The sequence below is a fragment of the Sphaerodactylus townsendi genome, linkage group LG12, assembly GCF_021028975.2.
Source record: "Sphaerodactylus townsendi isolate TG3544 linkage group LG12, MPM_Stown_v2.3, whole genome shotgun sequence".
In the NCBI taxonomy this organism is placed as follows: Eukaryota; Metazoa; Chordata; class Lepidosauria; order Squamata; family Sphaerodactylidae; genus Sphaerodactylus; species Sphaerodactylus townsendi.
Window position 1 is genome coordinate 43,036,969 of NC_059436.1, and position 21,039 is coordinate 43,058,007.

General features: G+C 45.6%; 1 protein-coding gene across 1 annotated transcript in view; it reads right to left on the reverse strand.

Moving 5' to 3' along the window:
- The window catches only part of LOC125442215 (astrotactin-2-like), a 198,777-nt gene that overhangs the window by 49,691 nt on the left and 128,047 nt on the right, over positions 1-21,039 (reverse strand). The window contains exon 4 of the mRNA XM_048513441.1: positions 12,754-12,900. Coding sequence (XP_048369398.1) covers positions 12,754-12,900 — 147 coding nt within the window. The remainder of the gene's footprint in view (positions 1-12,753; positions 12,901-21,039) is intronic.

Genomic DNA, 21,039 nt, shown 5'->3' on the forward strand with positions numbered 1-21,039 from the left:
CAAGATAGAGCTCAAGTATGAGCTCCTTTTAGCAATGCAACTAGAAAGACAAAATCAGCCGAAATAGATTCTCTCCCTCCACAAGGAATTTTATGTCTTCTGTTTTCCATCACCCTGTGGGTCAAAGAATCCTGTCCTTAAATCTTCTGAAAGACACAATTCTAGCCCCTAGCATCCTCAAGTCTCTGTGCCCATTTCTAGATATCAGTTTCCTGCCAAGGTGTGAGCTGACCATTAGCAATTCTAAAGCTTCGATGGCTGGTACTTTAGTGATGCTTGGAAGCAACAGAGGCCCCTCTTCTTGTTTTGTATTTTGAAATAGGGAAAAAACCTTTTAAAACTGAATGTGTATGGTTCGTCCACAAAAAACTTGAAATAAAATGCATTTTCATCGCTTTGATCAACATCTTGACACTTCATAAAGATTAGCCTTAGGCAGAGATTAGAACTTGGTCTACTGGTGGGTGGCCTGCTGGCTAACTTCTAATGGACCACACTAGCACTTACAGGTTGCTGTGTTTGTGGGAAGATGCTGGACCAGGATATTGGCTTGATCCTTCAAGGGATTTCCCAAGTTAAAAGTATATATTCAGGATTACTTTTCACATGTGTGGTTTTATGACCTTTGGGAGGTGTTTTTTTTGTATTTAGCTTGTTTACTGTGTATTGATTTTTTTAAAAAAAGAAATGAATGAACGCATTCTTTTTAGCTATCATTTTATGGCACAAAGGAGAGCTGTAAACAGTTTACACAAACTGATACAGATTAGTTATGTCTTGAGTATTAAGGGCCAGCCAGTAACTAGCATGCCGGACTAGAAGCAAAGAGATGGGTTTCAAACCCTGTCTCAACCATAAACCTCACCCAGGTGACCTCTGGCCAATCACTCTTTTTTAGGCCTGGCCTACATCTGCAGCAGAATGAGGTGGAAACGAAGAGGCAAAGTGCCAAGGAGGCAGAATGGATCTCAGCATCTTAGGCCACAGGTGTAGAATTACATTTTCCAGTTCTCCTTTGCATTTGTGAGTGGCAAGAACGGCACAATATTCAAAGAGCTGTGCGAGAACGTCCCTCTTTCTTTGCTGCGTGTGTTTTTAATTTAGAGGGAGTTTTCTTTTACATGGGGGAGAAGAAGCGTGACACCCCACACTTGGAATCCATAATGGGAGAGCCAGGGTCATCGAGAGCCTCCGTGGGATAAAGATGCTCCCTGCCCTCCACACCAGCTAGGCCCAATCCTGCCATATGAAAATAACTCACATACTGAGCTTCAGATTTTAAAGTACAGACTTTTCTATCATGCCTTAAAAATATTGCTAAAAGACGGTCTGTGCAGTCTATTCTTGTCGGATAAATGGGATGCTTAGTCCGGCATCCCTTTTCTCTCAGCATCCGAAGGCCTTGGAAGGCCTATTAGCAGGAGCACAAAAACTATGGGCCACTCCCCACTTACCTCGTCTGAGTGCAACCCCACAGCGACCCCTCGTAGAAAAGCCTTCGTGGCTTTTGACAACGGAGACATTTGTCCCCACTCATTTTCCATTCAGGAAATAGTGTGGGGTTCCACATCAAGAGTCAAAGAGGCAATCGAACGTTCTGATTGGCTGACATGCGTGTGCATCATTTACAGGTGGGAGTTGCAGCCAGCCGAAGGCGGGGCTCCATTTTGATTGGCTGACCCGAAAAGTTCCGTTTGATAAGCTAAACACATTGTTTTAAGACGCCTGCACATGCTGACGCTACTACCTGTTGCAAATTGCTTGGGCAGAAAAATGAAAGTGCAATATCGGTTTCAGCTTACACCGCCGACAACCCTGTGCTCAGCAGCACTTTGCCGAGCTGCAAAACAGTGGAGCTCTCGAAAGCAAAAGAGAGCAAAAAAGAGCAATGTTGGCACATCTTGCCAGTGCACATCGCCCTCACAATTTCCAAGCACTTTCTGACGGGAATACCCTCCCTAAACAAAATGACGGTTCCTGTTTCCTGATTGGCAGGAAGCTGCGCTCGTGAGCCGACTGTACAACACGCCATGCGAACAACAGCCGAGGTTCCCCGCCCCACTTCAAGTGCACCTTCCGCGGTGTTTTTGAAAATGTTGCTCTTTTCAGAGTAGCTAATTTGCCGCGCAACAAGGAGGTGGGAGAGCGGCAAATTAAGGGCAGCTGCGCAGTGGGCGCTGGTGACGTGGGGAACGTCCATCCTCCTCGTGCCTTTTAAAGAGGTGACCCCGCGGCTTATGGTGAGTGGGGAGTGGCCCTATGTTGCAAAGTGATGCACATAGGGGCAAAAAATCCACACTTCACATACACGCTACAAGGGTCAGTGCTATCAGTCACAGACCAGGAAAGGGATTTGGGCGTCTTAGTGGATAGTTCCATGGGAATGTCAACTCAATGCATGGCAGCTGTGAAAAAGGCAAACTCTATGCTGGGGATAATTAGGAAAGGAGTTGATAATAAAACTGCAAGGATTGTCATGCCCTTATATAAAGCCATGGTGCAACTGCACTTGGAGTACTGTGTTCACAATACTAGAACCAGGGGGCATTCATTGAAAATGCTGGGGGGAAGAATTAGGACTAATAAAAGGAAACACTTCTTCACGCAATGTGTGATTGGTGTTTGGAATATGCTGCCACAGGAGGTGGTGATGGCCACTATCCTGGATAGCTTTAAAAAGGGCTTGGACAGATTTATGGAGGAGAAGTCGATCTATGGCTACCAATCTTGATCCTCCTTGATCTCAGATTGCAAATGCCTTAGCAGACCAGGTGCTCAGGAGCAGCAGCAGCAGAAGGCCATTGCTTTCACATCCTGCACGTGAGCTCCCCAAGGCACCTGGTGGGCCACTGCGAGTAACAGAGTGCTGGACTAGATGGATTCTGGTCTGATCCAGCAGGCTAGTTCGTATGTTCTTATGTTGTCTTCCCTGTTGTTAGCCTCACCCTCACCCCAGCAGCTAATACCTGGAGAAATCCACTACCTCTGAACATGCCAGATGCAAGATTCAAACCAGAGAGTTACTGGTTCATAGCTCAGTTCCAAACCTACCATACCACACTAGCTCCTATTACAGAAGGGGAAGGAAGAAAGTAGTGTAGGCTGATTAGAAATGGGGCGGGGGCTGACCAGAGAAGGAGAGATCTTTAGCCTGCTTGCTTTTTTTCCACTCCTTGCTACTTACTACACTCTGGGAGCAGAAAAGAATCACAAAACATGCATTTTGACTAATGAAAGCCCAGCGACATTGCAGAACCTAAGGGAGCTGTAATGCACAATTAGATTTCAGGAAGGTATATTTAACAATAGATATGTTTCAAGACAAAGGGAAAACAGTTTGCCGCTTCAAGGTACAATGAGAATTGTGTGAACAACAAGAAAAACCCTTTTGTAGTTCTGCCGTGTTAACTGATGTGTTCTTATTGTAAGAAATATTATTCTGCACATAAATATTAAAACAATAATAAAAAGGTAGAATGGCACTAATGGGTATCCTATGCTGTACCACAGTCTTGTTTCCCAAGTCTTAGGCTTCCCCATCTCCTAAACAGCTCATAGCAGGGCAGGAAAGAAGCTGAAATGAAATTAAATCTACTATGTCTTTGTAATATTACAATAAAAATGGAATCACTTATTCTCCAGTCCCCCTGGAAAAAGGCGGCCGAGCAAATTATGCAAGTATTCAGAACGCATGCACAGAGCTGCCAATGAAATACCAATAAAACAGATTAATACGCTTGGAACTGGGGAGAAATGGGGTGATTACCAATCCAAACTTAATGACTTTTCTAAAGGGGGGGAGGTTGGTGGGAAAGCTCACAGAAGAATGACATCTGTAATGAAACTGTAAAACATCATTCTAAATTGTCAAGGGAAGGAAAGAAATTGCATTCTTCGCTTCCAAGGTGAGGCTGAACGGAGTTGTCGGATATTCTGAAATGTCATCCTTCGTGGCCAAGGAAGTAGGAAGGTGGTTTCTGCATGTGCCATCTTCAACCCAGCTCAAGAAGACCCAGTGTCCTGAAGTAGGCAGATAGCAAGGGCCACAAGTCAAAAGTGTAGGCTGGAAGGCAGCCCAAAGTCAAGCACAGTTCACTCAAAGTGCAAGATGTCAACACAGGAAAGGGTAGTCCAGGTTCTGAGTCAACAACAATCCAAGAAGTCAGGATATCAGGAAGCCACAGAGATACAAGGCCAATACATGGGAATGGCAGTGAGTTGCTTCCACAACAGCCAAGTCTAGCTGAGGACTTAAATAGGTCCTTATTTCACTGGTGTAGTGAAGACAGTGGTTGCTAATTTGGCTGATTCCAGGTCAAATGGTGCGCGTCAGTCCTGCTCTGCTTCATCACAGCTGTCAGGAAGGGCTCAATGCTGGGCTTGCAAGCTGGCACTCTGACGTCTCTGCTGCATTTCATGTCGAACCCATCTCCTCCTTTGTTCCAGGGGCTTTGGCAAGCCCTCTGGTGATGCTGATGGTTGTGTGACAGACCCAGGTAGAGTCCTTGAGTGGGAAGGGATGACCCATCATCTGGCTGTGGCTGTTCCCCTATTCTGACATTTGCCTGCAACTGTTCCCCTGTTCTCAAACTGAGTCCTATTTCTGCTTCAAGTGAAGAGGTCTCAAAAGGGTGACTCATGACACCTGGGCTGTAGCATGACAGAATAGAGATGTCTCTCTAGTGCAGGGGTCCCCAAACTTTTTAAACAGGGGGCCAGTTCACTGTCCTTCAGACTGTTGGAGGGCCGGACTAAAAAAAAACTATGAACAAATTCCTATGCACAAATGATTGTAAAATGTTTGATTTCACCTTTCAGCCTTTCTGTCATGGTCTATTTTTAGAACAGTGACCAAAGTATGTCAAGTACAGGGTGGGCTCCAAATATTGTTGGGGAGGCGTGGAATACCTTCCCCTGTAAAAAAAAAAGCAGAACTTTCCCAATGAAGCATTCCATCTAACCCAGGATCAGGTATCTTTCTGGGTTCTTTCCTCCCTAGTAGCCAGCGAGCGATTCGCCAGCCTGGCTGATGCCAATGGGAGTGAGGCGGAACAGAAACCCTGAGAGCAACACATGGAGTAGCCGAGAGGGAAGGGCGGAGCAGGCGTTGCCACATGTAAGGTTTCCAACTCTGGGTCAGAAAATTCATGGAGATTTGGGGGTGCCATCATGTAACTGCAATCAACAGCCGTTGGGGCCGGTTCCTCCTCTCCCTCGAGCCCCACTGCACATGAATGGAGCCATAGCCACCATGCCTTGCGGGCCGGATAAATGCCTTCAGGGGGCCACATTTGGCCCCCGGGCCATAGTTTGGGGACCCCTGCTCTAGTGCTTACTGAAGCCATGTGTAAAATCCGGTACTCTTTGCTTAATTTGAGAGTGGGCTGTTTTGTGCAAAAGGCCCCCGGCTCTTTCTCTTGTCACCTTCGGAGCTCCGCATAGAATACCACAACAAATCACAGCATCGTGCTGATTGCAAAAGTAGGATAAGCCATTTAGGGATACCACAGTGCTGAGCTGGAGCTGGACATTTTAACACCACCCAAGGAAGCATTATTAGCTTGGCTTCCTCCCCAGCATAAAAGTTGCCGATTCAGCTCCTTAAAGCCGTAAAACAATGTGAGCTCGGATATCAGAGGGTCATTTTTCTTTCCCTCTTTTGGTGGGGAGATAAAAGTCTTCTGTTGTACGTGAAGGAAGCAGCGGGAGAGGTCAGTGGGAAAGCTTCAAAGTCATGTTCTCTTAGCTAGGTGAAGCAACAGACTGGTCTCCAATGGGGTGTAAAGCATCACGGGGTGATTTCACAGTGTGGAACAGGAGGGCAGGCAGGCAGAACCACAGCCTGCTGGACATCCACACTTCAAATGGCTTTCAGCCAAGGCCACTATCCCAACTTTCGTTAGCATCAATAGCCTAGCAGATTTACAGCTCAATCCAGAGCTGGGGCAGAAGCAGATGGCGTGGCTTGAGCGCCACTCCACCTGCTCCATAGGACTTTCCTGCAGTGCGGAAAGCCTGAATTAAAAAAAAAAAACTCCATAGGGAAGAATAGAGATAAGCTGCATCTTTGTGGACGGTTCTGGAATGCCCCCCAAAACCCAGCATAGCTGGGGGTGCTATGCAAGCACTGGTGTGAGGTCAGACATCACAACTGGGTGTCGTGGGGTGCCAGAGGGCACTGGAAGATTTGTGCCTCTGCCACACAACCTGGAAAACACACAACAGTCATCTGGAGGCAATTTTTAAAAATAGGTCAAAAGAATAAAAATCAGCAGCGTAGCGTCCAGGGGACAGGGGGGGCATCTTGCACCAGGTACACACCAGTGCGGGGGCATTCCGGGGTGTTCCAGGTGTGTGGCAGGGGCGCTGGGCACACATGTGCCCCGGGCGCAGTTCACACTTGCAATGGCTCTGATAAAAATAGAAAGGATGATGGAAGGCTCTTCACGCTTGCAACCTTCACAATTTTGCCACAGGCCAAATACTTGAAGCTGGAATTCAGCTGTTTTTCTTTGTTACTTACTTACTTATACATTCAATTTATATCCTGCCGTTTCCCAACCAAGTCAGGCTCAGGGAAGTTTACAATGGACAGCCCCAATCCAAGCACTGGCTGCCCGGTCTCGGTGCCACTGCTGTCCCCAGCCACCACCCTCAAAGAGGCTTCATGGTGGCGTGGGGAGGCTGGAAAAACCTCCCCACCACTGAGAAGCCCCCATGTGCCTCAAAAGACTTACACTGCCAAAAACGGTGGCTTGAGTCTGAAGTATGGACTGCTGGTGTAATGCTGACAAAGGTCAGGAGGGAGAGTATTAAAGTTAGCTTCCCTCTGGCCATGCCTGCATCTCACACCCACTATGCTGGTGGTAAAAGGGGCCCTGGGACACTGGTGCAGCATCCAGCACCATGTTCCAGTGCTGGGGGGAATGGATAGGGGTCTGTTGTAGCTGCGTGCAAGCAGGACCACCACTCCACTAGAGTAACTGTCCCGGGGGGGGGGGGCACTGGCATGGTGGCACACAGTTCCCACAAGCAAATCCCCCCCTTTAGATGGGGCTTCAAATATTACAATTTAAATTTTCTGTAATACAATTAAAACTTTCATCAATAAAAACTCAATGGCATCCTTAATATACAAAAATGGGGAGGCCAGCCAGAGAGGGTAGAGAAACAACATCTGGACCATTTACAAGAGCTACAGGACTAGGAAATAAGGAATTAACAATAAATACAGGGGAGGAAGGGAAGAAGAGAAGGGGAAAGGGGAAAGGCTAGGGTAGAACACAGGAGGACTGACTTATGAAACTGGTGCTGTCCTCAACCAAAGGCCTGGCAGAACATCTCCAGCAGAACATCTCCAGGAGCAGCAGTGACGAAGTGGCTAAGAGCAGGTGCACTCTGATCTGGAGGAACTGGGTTTGATTCCCAGCTCTGCCGCCTGAGCTGTGGAGGCTTATCTGGGGAACCAGATTAGCTTGTGCACTCCAACACATGCCAGCTGGGTGACCTTGAGCTAGTCACAGCTTTTTGGAGCTATCTCAGCCCCACCCACCTCACAGGGTGTTTGTTGTGAGGGGGAAGGGAAAGGAGATTGTAAGCCCCTTTGAGCCTCCTACAGGAGAGAAAGGGGGGATATAAATCCAAACTCCTCCTCCTCCTCCTCCTCCTCCTCCTCCTCCACACACACACACACACACACGCATGCTGTATACAATGATACATACAACCTCCTGACCCAAACTTCACCAAACTTGGGGAGTACCATAGGGACACAGCAATTTGCATGACACCCCGGAAATTTTGGTGACAGTAGCTCAAAACTGGCACCCTCACAGTCACCCAAAGAAATTTCCCCAGATTCTGTGCTCTGTAGTGGTTGGTTGGATATTCCATTGTAGTTAATGGGGAAATTTCTGTGGGAGGGTTGTGGAGCACATTTTCATGAGGGAACCCATTAAAACTTTCAAGGGTAATTTCAGGAGAGGCTCTGCAGGACACCATCCAGGTTTGGGGACCGTTGCTTCAAGAGGGTAAATGTTATGGGTAGGGTCCAGCGCCCACGGCCCCCATAAGTAAGGTTCCTCTATCCTGGATGGTGTCATCCAGAGATTCTCCCGAAGATACCCTGGAACGTTTCCAGACTGTACCTTGATAAATCTGCAACTCAAGGTGGCCTCCACCAGAAATTCCCCTATTGACAGCAATGCAGAAGTCACTGCAGAAAAAAAGAATATTGGGCAATTCTTCTTGGGGGTACCTTGCAGGGCAGTTTTGATTTTAGACATATCAGTTAATTAAATATCAGGGTATCATCAGGAGATCGTCCTGATGACACCCCTTGCTTGGTGCAGTTTGGTTTAGGGGGCCAAAGCTATGGACCTTCAAAATGGGGTTAGCCACCATCTCACTTAGCTCCCATTAGGAAACAATGGGGGGATAGGGTATCCCCTTTGAGGGGTCCCATAACTTTGGCCCCCCCTGAACCAAACTGCACCAAACTTGGGGTGTTACTGTGGGACAGTCTCCTGATGATACCCTGAAATTTGGCTGCGGTAACCACTCAGCTTCTTTAAAAAATTCTGGTTTTCATGTTTCAATCAGCTCCTGCACATGAAGCCTGGGTTGGAGTGAGGGAGCAGTGAAACACGCCAACCAGCATTTTAAGCAGTTAGTGACACTGAATCCTCAAGGGTATCATCAGGAGATCGTCCCTGATGAGTATGTTTCCACAGTTTGGTGCAGTTTGGTTCAGGGGAGCCAAAGTTATGGACTTTCAAAAGGTGTAGCCCCCTATCCTCTATCATCAGCTCCTACTGGAAACAATGGGGATAGTTGCACTTTGGAGGGTCCATACCTGAACCAAACTGCACCAAACTTGGTGGGCAACTTATCAAAACAGTCACCTGAGGATACCCTGGATAATTTGGTGCCGATACATCTCAAAAATGGAATCCTCTTGTAGGTATTCTAGAAGTTTACCTAAGATTCTTAGTTTCAGTAGTGACTTAGTTGTATTGTTAGTCAATGAGGAATTTTCATAGGAATGCTTGAGGAGTTGCACATTTCTGAAGGGAAGGGAAGTCATGCAAAACTCTCAGAATTTATCTTCAGGAGAGTCTTCTGGATTGACTACCATGCAGGTTTGGGGAATTTTGCTTCCAGGGGTTTACCCCATGGGACCCCAAAGCGGTAGGGCCCATTCCACTGCCCCCAAGAGTAAAGTTCCCAAACCTCAGATGAGAGTGTCATCCAGCGACCTCCTGAAGATACCCTGGAAAGATTTTGTGGTTTACCATGAAAAATGTGCACTCCACAGCCCCCTCTATCAGAAATTCCCTATTGACTGTGCAATGCAGCTGAAGTCACTGCAGAACAAAGAATCTTGTTAAGCCCTGAAATTTTAGTGCCTGCAGGTGCATTAATAAGATGCATCGGTACTAATATTTTCAGTGGGACATCAGGAGACCGTCCCGATGATTCCTCAAGTTTGGTGCAGTTTGGTTCAGGGGGTGCAAGTTATGGACCCTCAAAAGGGTAGCCTCATCTCCTTAGTTCCCATTGGAAAGAATGGGGGATAGGGGACTTACCCCTTTGGGGTCCCATAACTTTGGCCCCTAGACCAACCAATTAACTTGAGGGTAATTACTGTGGACAGTCTCCTGATGATACCTGGAATTTGGTGCCGAAGATATGTTTAAAAAATGCGCCCCCAGAGCCAGAGAACGTGAAAAAAAACACCCAAAAAAAATAAAATGGCAATTCGGCTGGTGATCCCAATCCCATAGATTCGGCCTCTGTTAGGATTCCGGACAGCCCAGATTCGGCCCCTGCTCGTCCGAATCCCGTCCGAATCGAGTGCAGACTCTGGTAAAAATCCAGATCTCGACTGCTCCCAATCTCCAACCCCATCTCTCAGCAGAACATCTCCAGGAGCAGCAGTGACGAAGTGGCTAAGAGCAGGTGCACTCTGATCTGGAGGAACTGGGTTTGATTCCCAGCTCTGCCGCCTGAGCTGTGGAGGCTTATCTGGGGAACCAGATTAGCTTGTGCACTCCAACACATGCCAGCTGGGGCTGACCTATGCAGCTAGTCACAGCTTTTTGGAGCTGGTCTCAGCTCCCACCCACCTCACAGGGTGTTTGTTGTGAGGAAGGGAAGGAAAGGGAAAGATTATGTAAGCCCCTTGAGCACTCCCTACAGGAGAGAAAGGGGGGATATAAATCCAAACTCCTCCTCCTCCTCCTCCTCCTCCTCCTCCTCCTCCTCCTCCTCCTCCATCGCTGCCGCCGCCACACTGTGGAACTGCATCAGATCCTGTAGGTTCCTGGTCTCACTCACCAGAGTCAAAAAGGCAGCCCAGAGGTTCTTTGGGCCAGAATTAGCAGAGATTCCCAGCAGAATGAGAACACTGCCCGGCTAGCAGAACCAGGGCAGCCCAAAGGAAAGACTGTCTTCAAGAGTTATCATCTATGAAAGTCAAACAGGTCCCACCACCGGACAGTTCCTCTTACTCCATGTTTGAAATGACATGTGGTGTCTGTAAATGTTGTAAATAATGTACATCCTGTCATACCGATTTTGGAAGGGGTGTCAGAACATGTGTTTAGATGAGCAAAATCTAAATGACAGCTGGACCCTCCTTCTAGCAGGTGCCGTGTGCAGATTAGGACTGAGTGCACAGCTTGTACCATGTGCAAAACCTGATAAGGTGAGGGCACCTGATTGGTACCACATTTGTATATAGATAGCACAGACTACAGAGTGATGTGTGCCTGAAAACACCTGTGGTCTGGCGAAGCACTTTGTCAGTAGATAGCAATAAATAGAACTGCACTGGTGACTGTGTGTCTGTCAGTTCTTGTCTACATTGCATCCTGCAAGGTGGTCTACTCCGAGTAAATTTGCTGCTTCAACAAGAACCACCCCTGCCTCCACGTCCCATGCCAGGGCTGGTTCCAGATCTGAGAGCCCCTGGGCAGAGAGTCCTCAGAGTCCACCTCCCTGCCCATTTGCCCATCTGTCCCAATGCCTGCATGTACAATCATTCCCCAGCCTGGCTTGCAAAAGCTCCATCTGCACTCACTCACAGCCATCTGCACTGCCCACAACCCTTTCTCCGATTGCACTGGGCAGCGTGTGTAGCTAGTAGCATGCGTGATAGAATACTCAAATGTGGGCAGATGGGGAAAAGGCGTATTGCAGGGAGGGGGCGGCCCTGGGCTCCGGCAGCTGCCTCACCTGAGGGTATACTGACGCCAGCCCTGTCTGCTACCATGGCACCCCCGATCACTCTCTGGCATGCCTTTTAGCTGACACTGAAATACTGAAACACATTGGCTTCCTGAGCCTTGGAGGCAAATACTTCTGGATTCAGATAAGACAAAGGAGAGGCAGCAAAAAGGCAGTCTGCCCTGGGGCTGATCTGAACACTACATTTTCCAAATTGAGGGCAAATCCCGCAAGTGATAAATTAAGTGAGCGAATCAGCCAAGCAGCTTCCCTCCGCAAAGCCTGGATTCCAGGGCCAGCAAAGCACACTGCATACTGATATGTGTTTGGACACGGGAGACCTCAGCTGCAGCCTTTGGCAAGTTGTTATTTCTCAGTCTAACCTACCTCACGGGGTTGGCACGGGGCTAAAATGAGGTATGAATGGCGATGTGCTGCTTTTGTACAGTCAAAATGATTCACAGCAATCCCCCATGGCACGGGTTCAGCAGGAAGCACACACAACAGGGCTGAAGGGGATAGAAAGCTAAACACAAGAGCCTGGAAACTGGGAGGCTGAAACCTGAAAGGTGCGTTGTCACGCTACACGAATTTATGGAAAGGAGTCAAAACACTAAAGCATCTCTGAAATATCAAGGTGGAAAAAGACAGTCTCTTCATGACGAGAGGTGCCGTGACCCATCAAAACCTGGGGACGGACAGCAGCAGCTGGCATTGCCCTGCACTTTATGGTTGAGAGTTCCAGAGTTCAAACAGCGGGGCTCCAGATTCCCCTCGTTCAGCTCACTTGACGAACCTGGCACCAGTTACATGCTCTACCTAACCGCCCTCTCTGTGTAGTAGGAAAATGAAGCAGAAGAGGGGAGAGCCAAACAATGCCGCTCGGATCTTCCTGGAGGCAATGCTAGGCAGGCAGGCAGGCAGGCAGGCAGGCAGGCAGGCAGGCAGGCAGGCAGGCAGGCAGGCAGGCAGGCAGGCAGGCAGGCAGGCAGGCAGGCAGGCAGGCAGGCAGGCAGGCAGGCAGGCAGGCAGGCAGGCGGAGGGAGGGAGGGAGGGAGGGAGGGAGGGAGGGAGGGAGGGAGGGAGGGAAAGATTAGATCTGTATACATGTTAGACAGACAGACAGACTGATTGAATTGAAAGCTCTCTTTGCATGGATCTTCGCAGCAATTGTGTGTGTGTGTGGGGGGGGGGGGTGCAACAACACAGATCAGGAGAGCCTTGATGTTTGGCTCAGGAGCTTCCAGGAAGGTGCTAGTTGGCTGTTACGGCAGCAGAAAGCTAGACCAGACAGACCTTTTTGTGCCAAAGGAACTGCTTTTACTTTCTGTGTTGTATCTGCCACTGCCGCCACTGGATAAAAAATACAGGACTACATGGACCAGGGGGAAAAAAAAATAAGCACCCTCAAACCACACACAGACAGCCCTTAGAAAGCTGATGTAATCCAGAGTGGGGGAAATCCCCTCTGCTAGCTATTATTTGACAGAACCCTGGTAGTTCTAGATAGGCTGAGGTCCTTACCATCTGCAATGAAATGTTCGGGAACGTGGAGAGTCACCTTGACTGTCAGTGGGCAGGACAGCTGAGTGCCACACACCATGGCCAGGATACAGGAGCTCACTGCGATTAATGTCAGCGCTGTCTTGTTCATGGGACTCTTGAGAGAACCTGGGGAGAGCAACACAAAACAAAGCAGAGAGAGAAGGTAAGGAGGGCACTCACAGCCATTAGTCTCGGAACAAGAATACTATAGGGAGAAAAAGATAGGAGCAATATGGAATAAGGGTGGGGGACACTAAGTATAGGGGGAAAGAAGGGAAAACTTTCAGACTACAGCCCCCAAACAATTTCATGTCAGGACTCTACCATCGACCAATATGAGGCTGTTACATCTGTCCATTTGACTGTGGCATTAGGGTACAGAACCACACCCTACTAGAGCAGAGCGAGAGAGCAGCACCCACTGAAATTATTTCCTTATGCTTTATTTCCTTTATTTATAACCTGCCTTCCTTGCTGAGTCTCAAGGCTGATCACACAATATAAATAATGCGGTCATACAGCATAAGATATCCAACAAACAACGCAGCGGGACTGGGATTACAAATGATAGAAAAACCATACAAAAGAAAAAAAGGTATCCAACATGATACACTGTAAAGAATGCAGAGCATGGAATTACAAAAGAAAAAGACAATGCAGTAAGAGCAGGATAAAAGGTGCAAACAACACTCGAGTGCGGTCCTGCGCCTCTTATAAAGAAGTGCCCTCCTGAACAATTCCATTGTATTGTTTCTGAAGATGCCCTCCTGAACAATTATGTTCCACTCACTCTGCAGACTGAATTATGTTCTTAGCTAACCAGACTTTCACTATCTCTGTTACTGTTAACTTCAGCAAAGCAACAATGGTCTAACCCATAACTGTGAACATTCAGCTCCAAACAATACCCTATAACAACTCTTTATTTGCGTATTGGGGGAGGGTTAATTTACCTAAGAACATAAGCCAGGCAGGAGAATGAACATAAGAACAAGCCAGCTGGATCAGACTAAAGTCCATCTATTCCAGCTCTCTGCTACTCGCAGTGGCCCACCAGGTGCCTTTGGGAGCTCACATGCAGGATGTAAACGCAATGGCCTAAAAATATATAGTCGATCCCATCCCAAATGTTTGTGATTAGGACAAAAAAGATTCAGCACTTAAATAAGTAAATACAAAAGCAGCCAAAAGTTTCAATGCCATAGGTCAACCTTTTTTTTAAAAAAAAACAACAACTCAACAAACAGTGGTAAAATTTAGAGGCAGAGATCAAGAAAAATCCAATTTTACAGAAGCTCACTTACATAAATGAAAATATGTATTTATCTGTTTATATTTCCAGGCTGCCCTTCCCCTTGGGGGTTCAAGGTGGCTTACAACATCTGAACGTCATCAGTAATTGAAATGTTGAAGTTTTCTGCAGCCCAAATACTGGTTGTTGTGAGGAAGTCACACACACACACACAATGCTACTCACAAGTGATAAACACGCAAAGGAGAACCATGTGAGATTGTTTCTGTACATGTGTAAGTGTAACCGATATGGCAACAACAGCAAGGAACTCTCCCGGCAGGTGAAAAGCAGAGATGGTTTTCTGTTGCCTTCCTCTACAAAGTCTTCCTTGGTGATTTTCGACAGTTTCACTGCACTTGCAGAATCTGTTCACGGTTCACTCTTGGAGGACTAGCAGCTGGTCACCTCTGTCATTTCCCTTTCTAGTATAAAGCATCACTAAGAAGTCCCACAGAAATCTTTGCCTACAATTCCCTTTGCATACAGTACAGTTCTACAGTACAGCACAGTTAGGGTCATTCTAACATATCACCCATCCCTCTGATATATCTTAATGTAAAGATTTGATTTTCTTTTTCCAAAGAGCCACATTTGGTTCCAAACTGAACCACATCTGGCTCTAGGGCCATAGGCTGCCGACCACTGTTCAAAGTGTTCTGCTCTTTAACTTTCAAAATTCGAGATGTCCCTCTCCCTCTATTGGTCTCCTTACTGAATCCTTCCAGTCTACTGAGGCTGACAGAAGTCCCAAATTGGTTCCCCTATCTATAGAGGTTGAGACTGATGGGTACCAGAGAAAGCCTTTCCTATGCCAGAGCTCGTGCCTCAGTTTTGAACTGTGATCTCTACTGATGCCCATCTGTTACCTAGGTACCAAACAAAAGCACTTAGAACACCCATTCTGATACCCAGGCAAACCATAGTCAGAGAGAAGGGCCATTTCTGAATGTCCTACCTGTCATAATCATGATATCGACTACAACCCAGACTCATGGAGGAGAGCAAGGGTAAGATGGATGCCTATCTTAATTCAAGGGCTTTGATATCAAGAGGATCTGCTTGACATGTAACATCAGTCCTTCCCTTCCTGAATTAAGAATGCAGAGCTTAAGACAATTCCCTCCTGAAGGGCACAGCCTCTCAAATCTGGTTAACGAACGATAAGCCTTAAGATCATACACCTGACTCCAAAGAACTCGCAAATGCCCACACGCTGATTTCATCAGCAAACTGGCTAGATTTCTCTGTACCCTTTTCTTTTAAAAATGAACTTAATCTTAAACTTCCTGTCCAACTATTAAGGTTCATCGACCCTCCAGAGTTTCTTTGTTTTAACAAAGCAAGCACATCACATCTTGGAAAGTCCATTTTAATTTCATCAGCACAGCCCCAAACTCATCAAGTCTTGGGTGATCCCAGGTCTTAATCCAATCATTTACCACAGCATTTACCAGTGGAACTTTGGCTCATTCTGCACAAGCAGAATAATGCACTTTCAAACTGCTTTCAGTGCTCTTTGAAGCTGTGCGGAATAGCAAAATCCACTGGCAAACAGTTGTGAAAGTGGTTTGAAAATGCATTATTTTGCGTGTGCGGAAGGGGCCTTGGTCTCAGGAAGACTGGGCCTCTTAGCATTGCCAGAGGGCTAATTTTTTCCTACAACTAGACCCCCAAGATCCATGGCAAATTGTACTTCGATGTCCTTTTTGTGCTTATCAGAAGTTGTGGCTGCTTTTCTTGCTCTCCTTGGACCTCTTCACTTCTGGAATGGTAAATATCACCCTGTCAATACCCTGATCTATCCCCGCTACCGCTCATCTCTGTATTTTTCTAGGGCCCTTAAAATTCTGTGTGTGTTTGCCAGCTTATGAGTGTATTTTTATTAATAAAATTGTAACCCTTCTTTTTCAATCCTGGTTTGAGTGGATTCCTTTGGGGTACAGACAGCTGTATACACTGGTGGAGATTCCCCCTTACCCGCCTCTCACATACAAGATCTCTTCCTGCAACTACAAAAGGGAACAGACCTGACCAATGTGGATAACAATCATACATTTGGTTAATTGTAGTGATGGTGATAAGATTCTGCCACAATTCTGATCAGTTCTAATGGCGCAGAGTAGCCTGATTTCATTGGGGCTTGGAAGCTAAGCAGGATTGGTACTTGGATGGCAGACCACCAAGGAATACTGGGGGTATTGTGCACAGGCAGGCAATGAGCAAACAACCTCTGCTCATTCCTTGCCTTGGAGAAAACACCACGAGATGGAACTTTATGGGATATATACAATATTGAAATATGTATAAAACATTGATTAGAGCAATTCATGCAGTGATAGCGTTTGGATGGAAAGATAAGAAAAAATGGACGATTCAGAAATGGTTGGAATATATATGGAAACAAGTGACATTAGAGATTTTTGAAATATTATCAAAGAATAAAACATGGCAAGAAAAACAGAATGAAATAATGAAGATATGAACAAGTTATGAGAATTGGATGAAAGAGACCGGAGTCAAAGAAGACATATGGATAAGAAGACAACAACAAATGAACTTACTGTTGTTTGGTTAAAGAAAAGTAAAACATAATACTAGGGAAGAGTGGGGGGGGGAAGGGAAAATGTATTGTTTGGAAATTATATCAGAAAGATGTAGATAGAATGATTATTTCAAACTATACCTTAAAATATTTTTTTTAAAAGAACCTTATGGGATCATCATTAGTTGGTTATGATGGGAGGACAAATTTTACCTTACCCTTTATGATTCTGATCAGTCATTTCTTGCCAACTTTATTCTTGGCCTGTTCTTTTACAGTGCTGCCATATTAGGATGCTCCCAAATCAATTCACTGCTTCATATGTTATGATAGTGTTGCTGTCTTATTCTCTCTCATCTATGCTAGTTATTTTTAATCTATTCTTTTAGTCTGATTTTCTAGTCAGTGATTTTTTAGTCTGTATAAAAGGAATCAGGACATGCATGTTTTTAAAATAAATAAATAGGGTTTTTTGTACTTATCTAAAGCAACGGGCATTTGCTAATACTGGTGCATTTCTAAACAAAATCAACCAGAGCCACAAGAAAATCAAAATTCGGTGTGATTAGCCATAGAGGAGAGCCAAATTTCACTTGTGAGTCAGAGGACCTTTTTTCATATCTCTAGACTGACCTAGCAAAAAAGAATAATCCATATATGTAGGGTAAAATATTTCTGACAGGCAGAAGAAAAGCAACACAGAAGCCAAACCTGATCTCAGAGCAACCCCAGCACTAGAGAAACAGGAGGGTCACATGGAGTTCTTCCCCTTTTGGGCCATCTGTCTAACATCATGCATGCCAAAATTCTGACACTTTAGAAATAATTCAGAAGCAGCAGAGCCTTTGAGGTTACCCAAGAGCTGAGATGCACAACAGCTTCACAAAATAACATCCTGGAGTTGGGCTTCCATTAGGACCAGCAGCAAAACTTCAGTAGGCTTTTAATGAAGTTCATTTAATGTTGGTGGGTGGGAGTGATGTGACTAGATACACTGGCATGGCAGAACAGAATTCCACGTCCCTGCCACGTAAAGCAAAGTCCACACAGCAAATTAAGGAAGAGCCCATGGCTCTGGTCTGAAAGGCGGGCCTCTTCTCTTTGCAAAAAGGAAAAGAAACGGAGTCAATGGAAATAATCGAGAAGCAGAAACGCTATGCAAACATTCAGGCCCTCCTTTGCTTCAATAATTGGGTCGATTCTACAGTACAGCACAGTTAGGGTCAGGGCAGAGTACAAGCCATGCCTTTTTGAAAGTTAAGGAGAAATATGTGCACCAAACCACAGGGATAACTGTTCCAAGAAAGTAAGGGTTTCAAAATTGGAACAATCAAGGTAGCAGACTGACCTTAAGTGCTGAATAGAGTTTGCTGAAAGGTTGGACAGCTCCCTACGGTCTAGAAAGGGCAGACTAAATAGAACAGACATTTCTTTCATGGCACAGAAACAGTATGGGAATGCAATCAGCCAACCCCCTTTCTCCTCTTCCAAAACATCATTTTCCCCCCATGATGAACTACTCACCTTCAACACAGAAAAGTTACCATGCCTCCCATGACTGTCTTTTACACTTCTCTTCCAAAGTCTACAGTATACTGTAAACTCTATCTCAGTTTGATCAGAACATAAGTAAACAATAAAAACAATGCAAAATCATTTTTTATGACATAGCTGGACCCATTTCAACCTCTCAGACAAAATGAAACCCGTCTCTCTTTTCAAATCGTATTCCAATGATCTTGGATGTCATTTTCTCCCTGCCTTTGTTTTGCCCAGTTCATGGTTTCTACATATTTTAACTCTATATTCAGTACCTTGGCTAGTATTTGGACGGGAGGCTTCCAAGGAATACAAGGGTTGTGATGTGGAGGCAAACAACGGCAAACCACCTCAGAAAGTCTCTTCCTTTAAAACCCTAGTGACTTGATGGAGGTGGGAAGAGTACTAGGCTCAGTTCATTCCTCCCCACATGTACATACATACGTACATACATACATACGTACATACATACGTACATACGTACGTACATACATACGTACATACGTACATACATACGCCTTTATTGGCATAGTCAGAAACAAATACATAAATCAGGAGCAAATGCATGAATACATGATAGATAAAAAGGCCCCACGGGGAGCACAACAAGTACGTTCTACTGAGAACTCTCAACTATCTCCGCAATGAAATTGGCGACCTCTTCACAAAGACCAGGGTCCGAGTTGTTTAATAATAGAGATAACCTAGTCAGATCAGGCAGCCCAGGTTGGAAGAAAAAATGTAAGTTGGTATATTTAGATCTGATGTTATCAAATCTGGTGCAGTGCAAGAGTTGGTGAGTCAGGGTTTCAACCACATTAAGTTTGCAACTGCATAGCCTTGCAGATTTTTCTAAATTGCTGAACCTACCCTTTAATAGGGCAGAGGGCATAACATTACATCGCACAATGGTAAGGGCTCTCCTTGCGCATGGGTTCATTAAAGTATGCAGGTAGTAGGCCATATGTCTCTGCTCAAATGGAATTAAGAGTTGTGTTGGAGAGCAGGTTCATTTGGCTGCTAGATGTAAATTTGCAAATTCTAGATCTAAAAGCCGATCTCTGAGCCTATTGTACACTTCTGAACAGGACATTAGGCAGAGTGATTCAATAGGCAGGCCGATGGAAATAATCTTTCTCTTGATTAGAGAGAACCAGGGGTTAGCCTGCGTGTCCTGTAGTGTCAATGAGACAAGGGAGCATTCGGATGGCAGGTAGTGAAGGTAGAGCCAAAATCTGAAGGCTCTAAGGCAAGCTTTATGTTCCAGGGTGTTTTGCCCCAGTTCTAGACACAGGGCTGCATAAGGGACGCAGTTTGGAACTCCCATTACTTGGTGGAAAAGCTTGGATTCAGAGCTTGGTTCACTGCTTGGATCCAGATGGGGACCCCATAGCTCCCCACATGTGGATAATCTGGAACATGCCAACTGCCCTTGCAGTCAGGGTAGCAGGAATTTGTGTACTGCATTCCTGTGCCACAATTTTGTTATCCAAAATGCTCGGGTCTGCCCTTTTTGGAGCGGGGAATTAGTGAAGGGCAGATTTGCCCATCTAGCGGATTTGCCCATCCTTCCCAGAATCTAAGAGTTGCCCTGTTGGGTCCAACTCACTTCCTCTGCTGCCCACTATCAGCAACTGGTACTCTGAGGCCCCTTCCGCACAGCAAACATATAACAAGTTGCAGTTAGGGTAAAGGAACCCGTTTTGCTGTTTTCACATTCACATGCATCTGTGCAGGCAGCAATTGGAGCCCACGGAAACAATCCAGGTTGCTGTTGCGCCTTCACACACAGACACATCTATTTTTTAAAAATTACTTCCCCCACACACGTAGGTACATCGGCATGCACTAATGAACTCCCACAGCCATGCTAATGTCTCATGATATGACCTTCTGCACCTGAAGATGTAAGCCGCAAAATTTAAAAAAAAAACTGGAAAAGGGAGGCGAATAAAGTGCCTCCTGTCCGGCCATTCGCTCACTAGTAACTGCAACGTGGGATTTTTTGAAAAGACTCACTAATTTAGGAATTTTTTTAAAAAAAACCCATTGGGGGATTTATAACACAGGGCAGACTCATTTTGGGGGTGGGATCTGTATGAAGCTCCCCTTCCCAAAATGTTTTATAGTATCCTACACCCATGTTTATTGGGTCATATGGAAGGGCCCTGCAGTATACTCCCTCTGAAGACAGAGGTTCTATAAAGTCACCATGTTTAATAATCACTGATAGGTCAGTCTTCCAGTATGAATTTATCCAATCCCCTTAAAAACCCTCTAAACTACTGGCCACCAATACAATCTTTTCTAGCAAGTTCTATTAAGTTAATGATGTTATCGTTTAAGTAAATTATTTTCTCTGTTCTGAAACTATCACCCATCAGCTTTACTGGTTGCACTGCCTTCTAGTACTATGGAAGAGGAAATTCTGTCTATCTACTTTCTTCACACAATTCATAATTTTAGTAGCCTCTATTACGTCCCACCCAGGTCATTGGTTTCCCATTCTAAAATGTCAAATCCGCAAGCAGATTTTCCTTGCAGGATGGCGTTCTAAGCCCTTGATCATTTTGATTTCCTCTTTCTGTATCATATCTCTAACTATCTGTGTTTCAAAAACTCCTCTCTCTTTGTTCTATTGCAATCCAGAAGCAACTGATAGAATTATACACTCTCTGCAAATATTGCTTAGATTACTGGACAGAATGCACCATGACGCATGGATTTATGACTACTTTAAAACATCAAGTTTCCTGTAACAATGCAGCAATAAATCAATGCTCTGTGAACAGCTGGGAAATCAGCTGATACTTTTAAAATAATTAAATTAAACTGCTTGGCTTTACCAGCTCTAAAATATAGCCATGCATATTTAAAACATGCTTCGCAA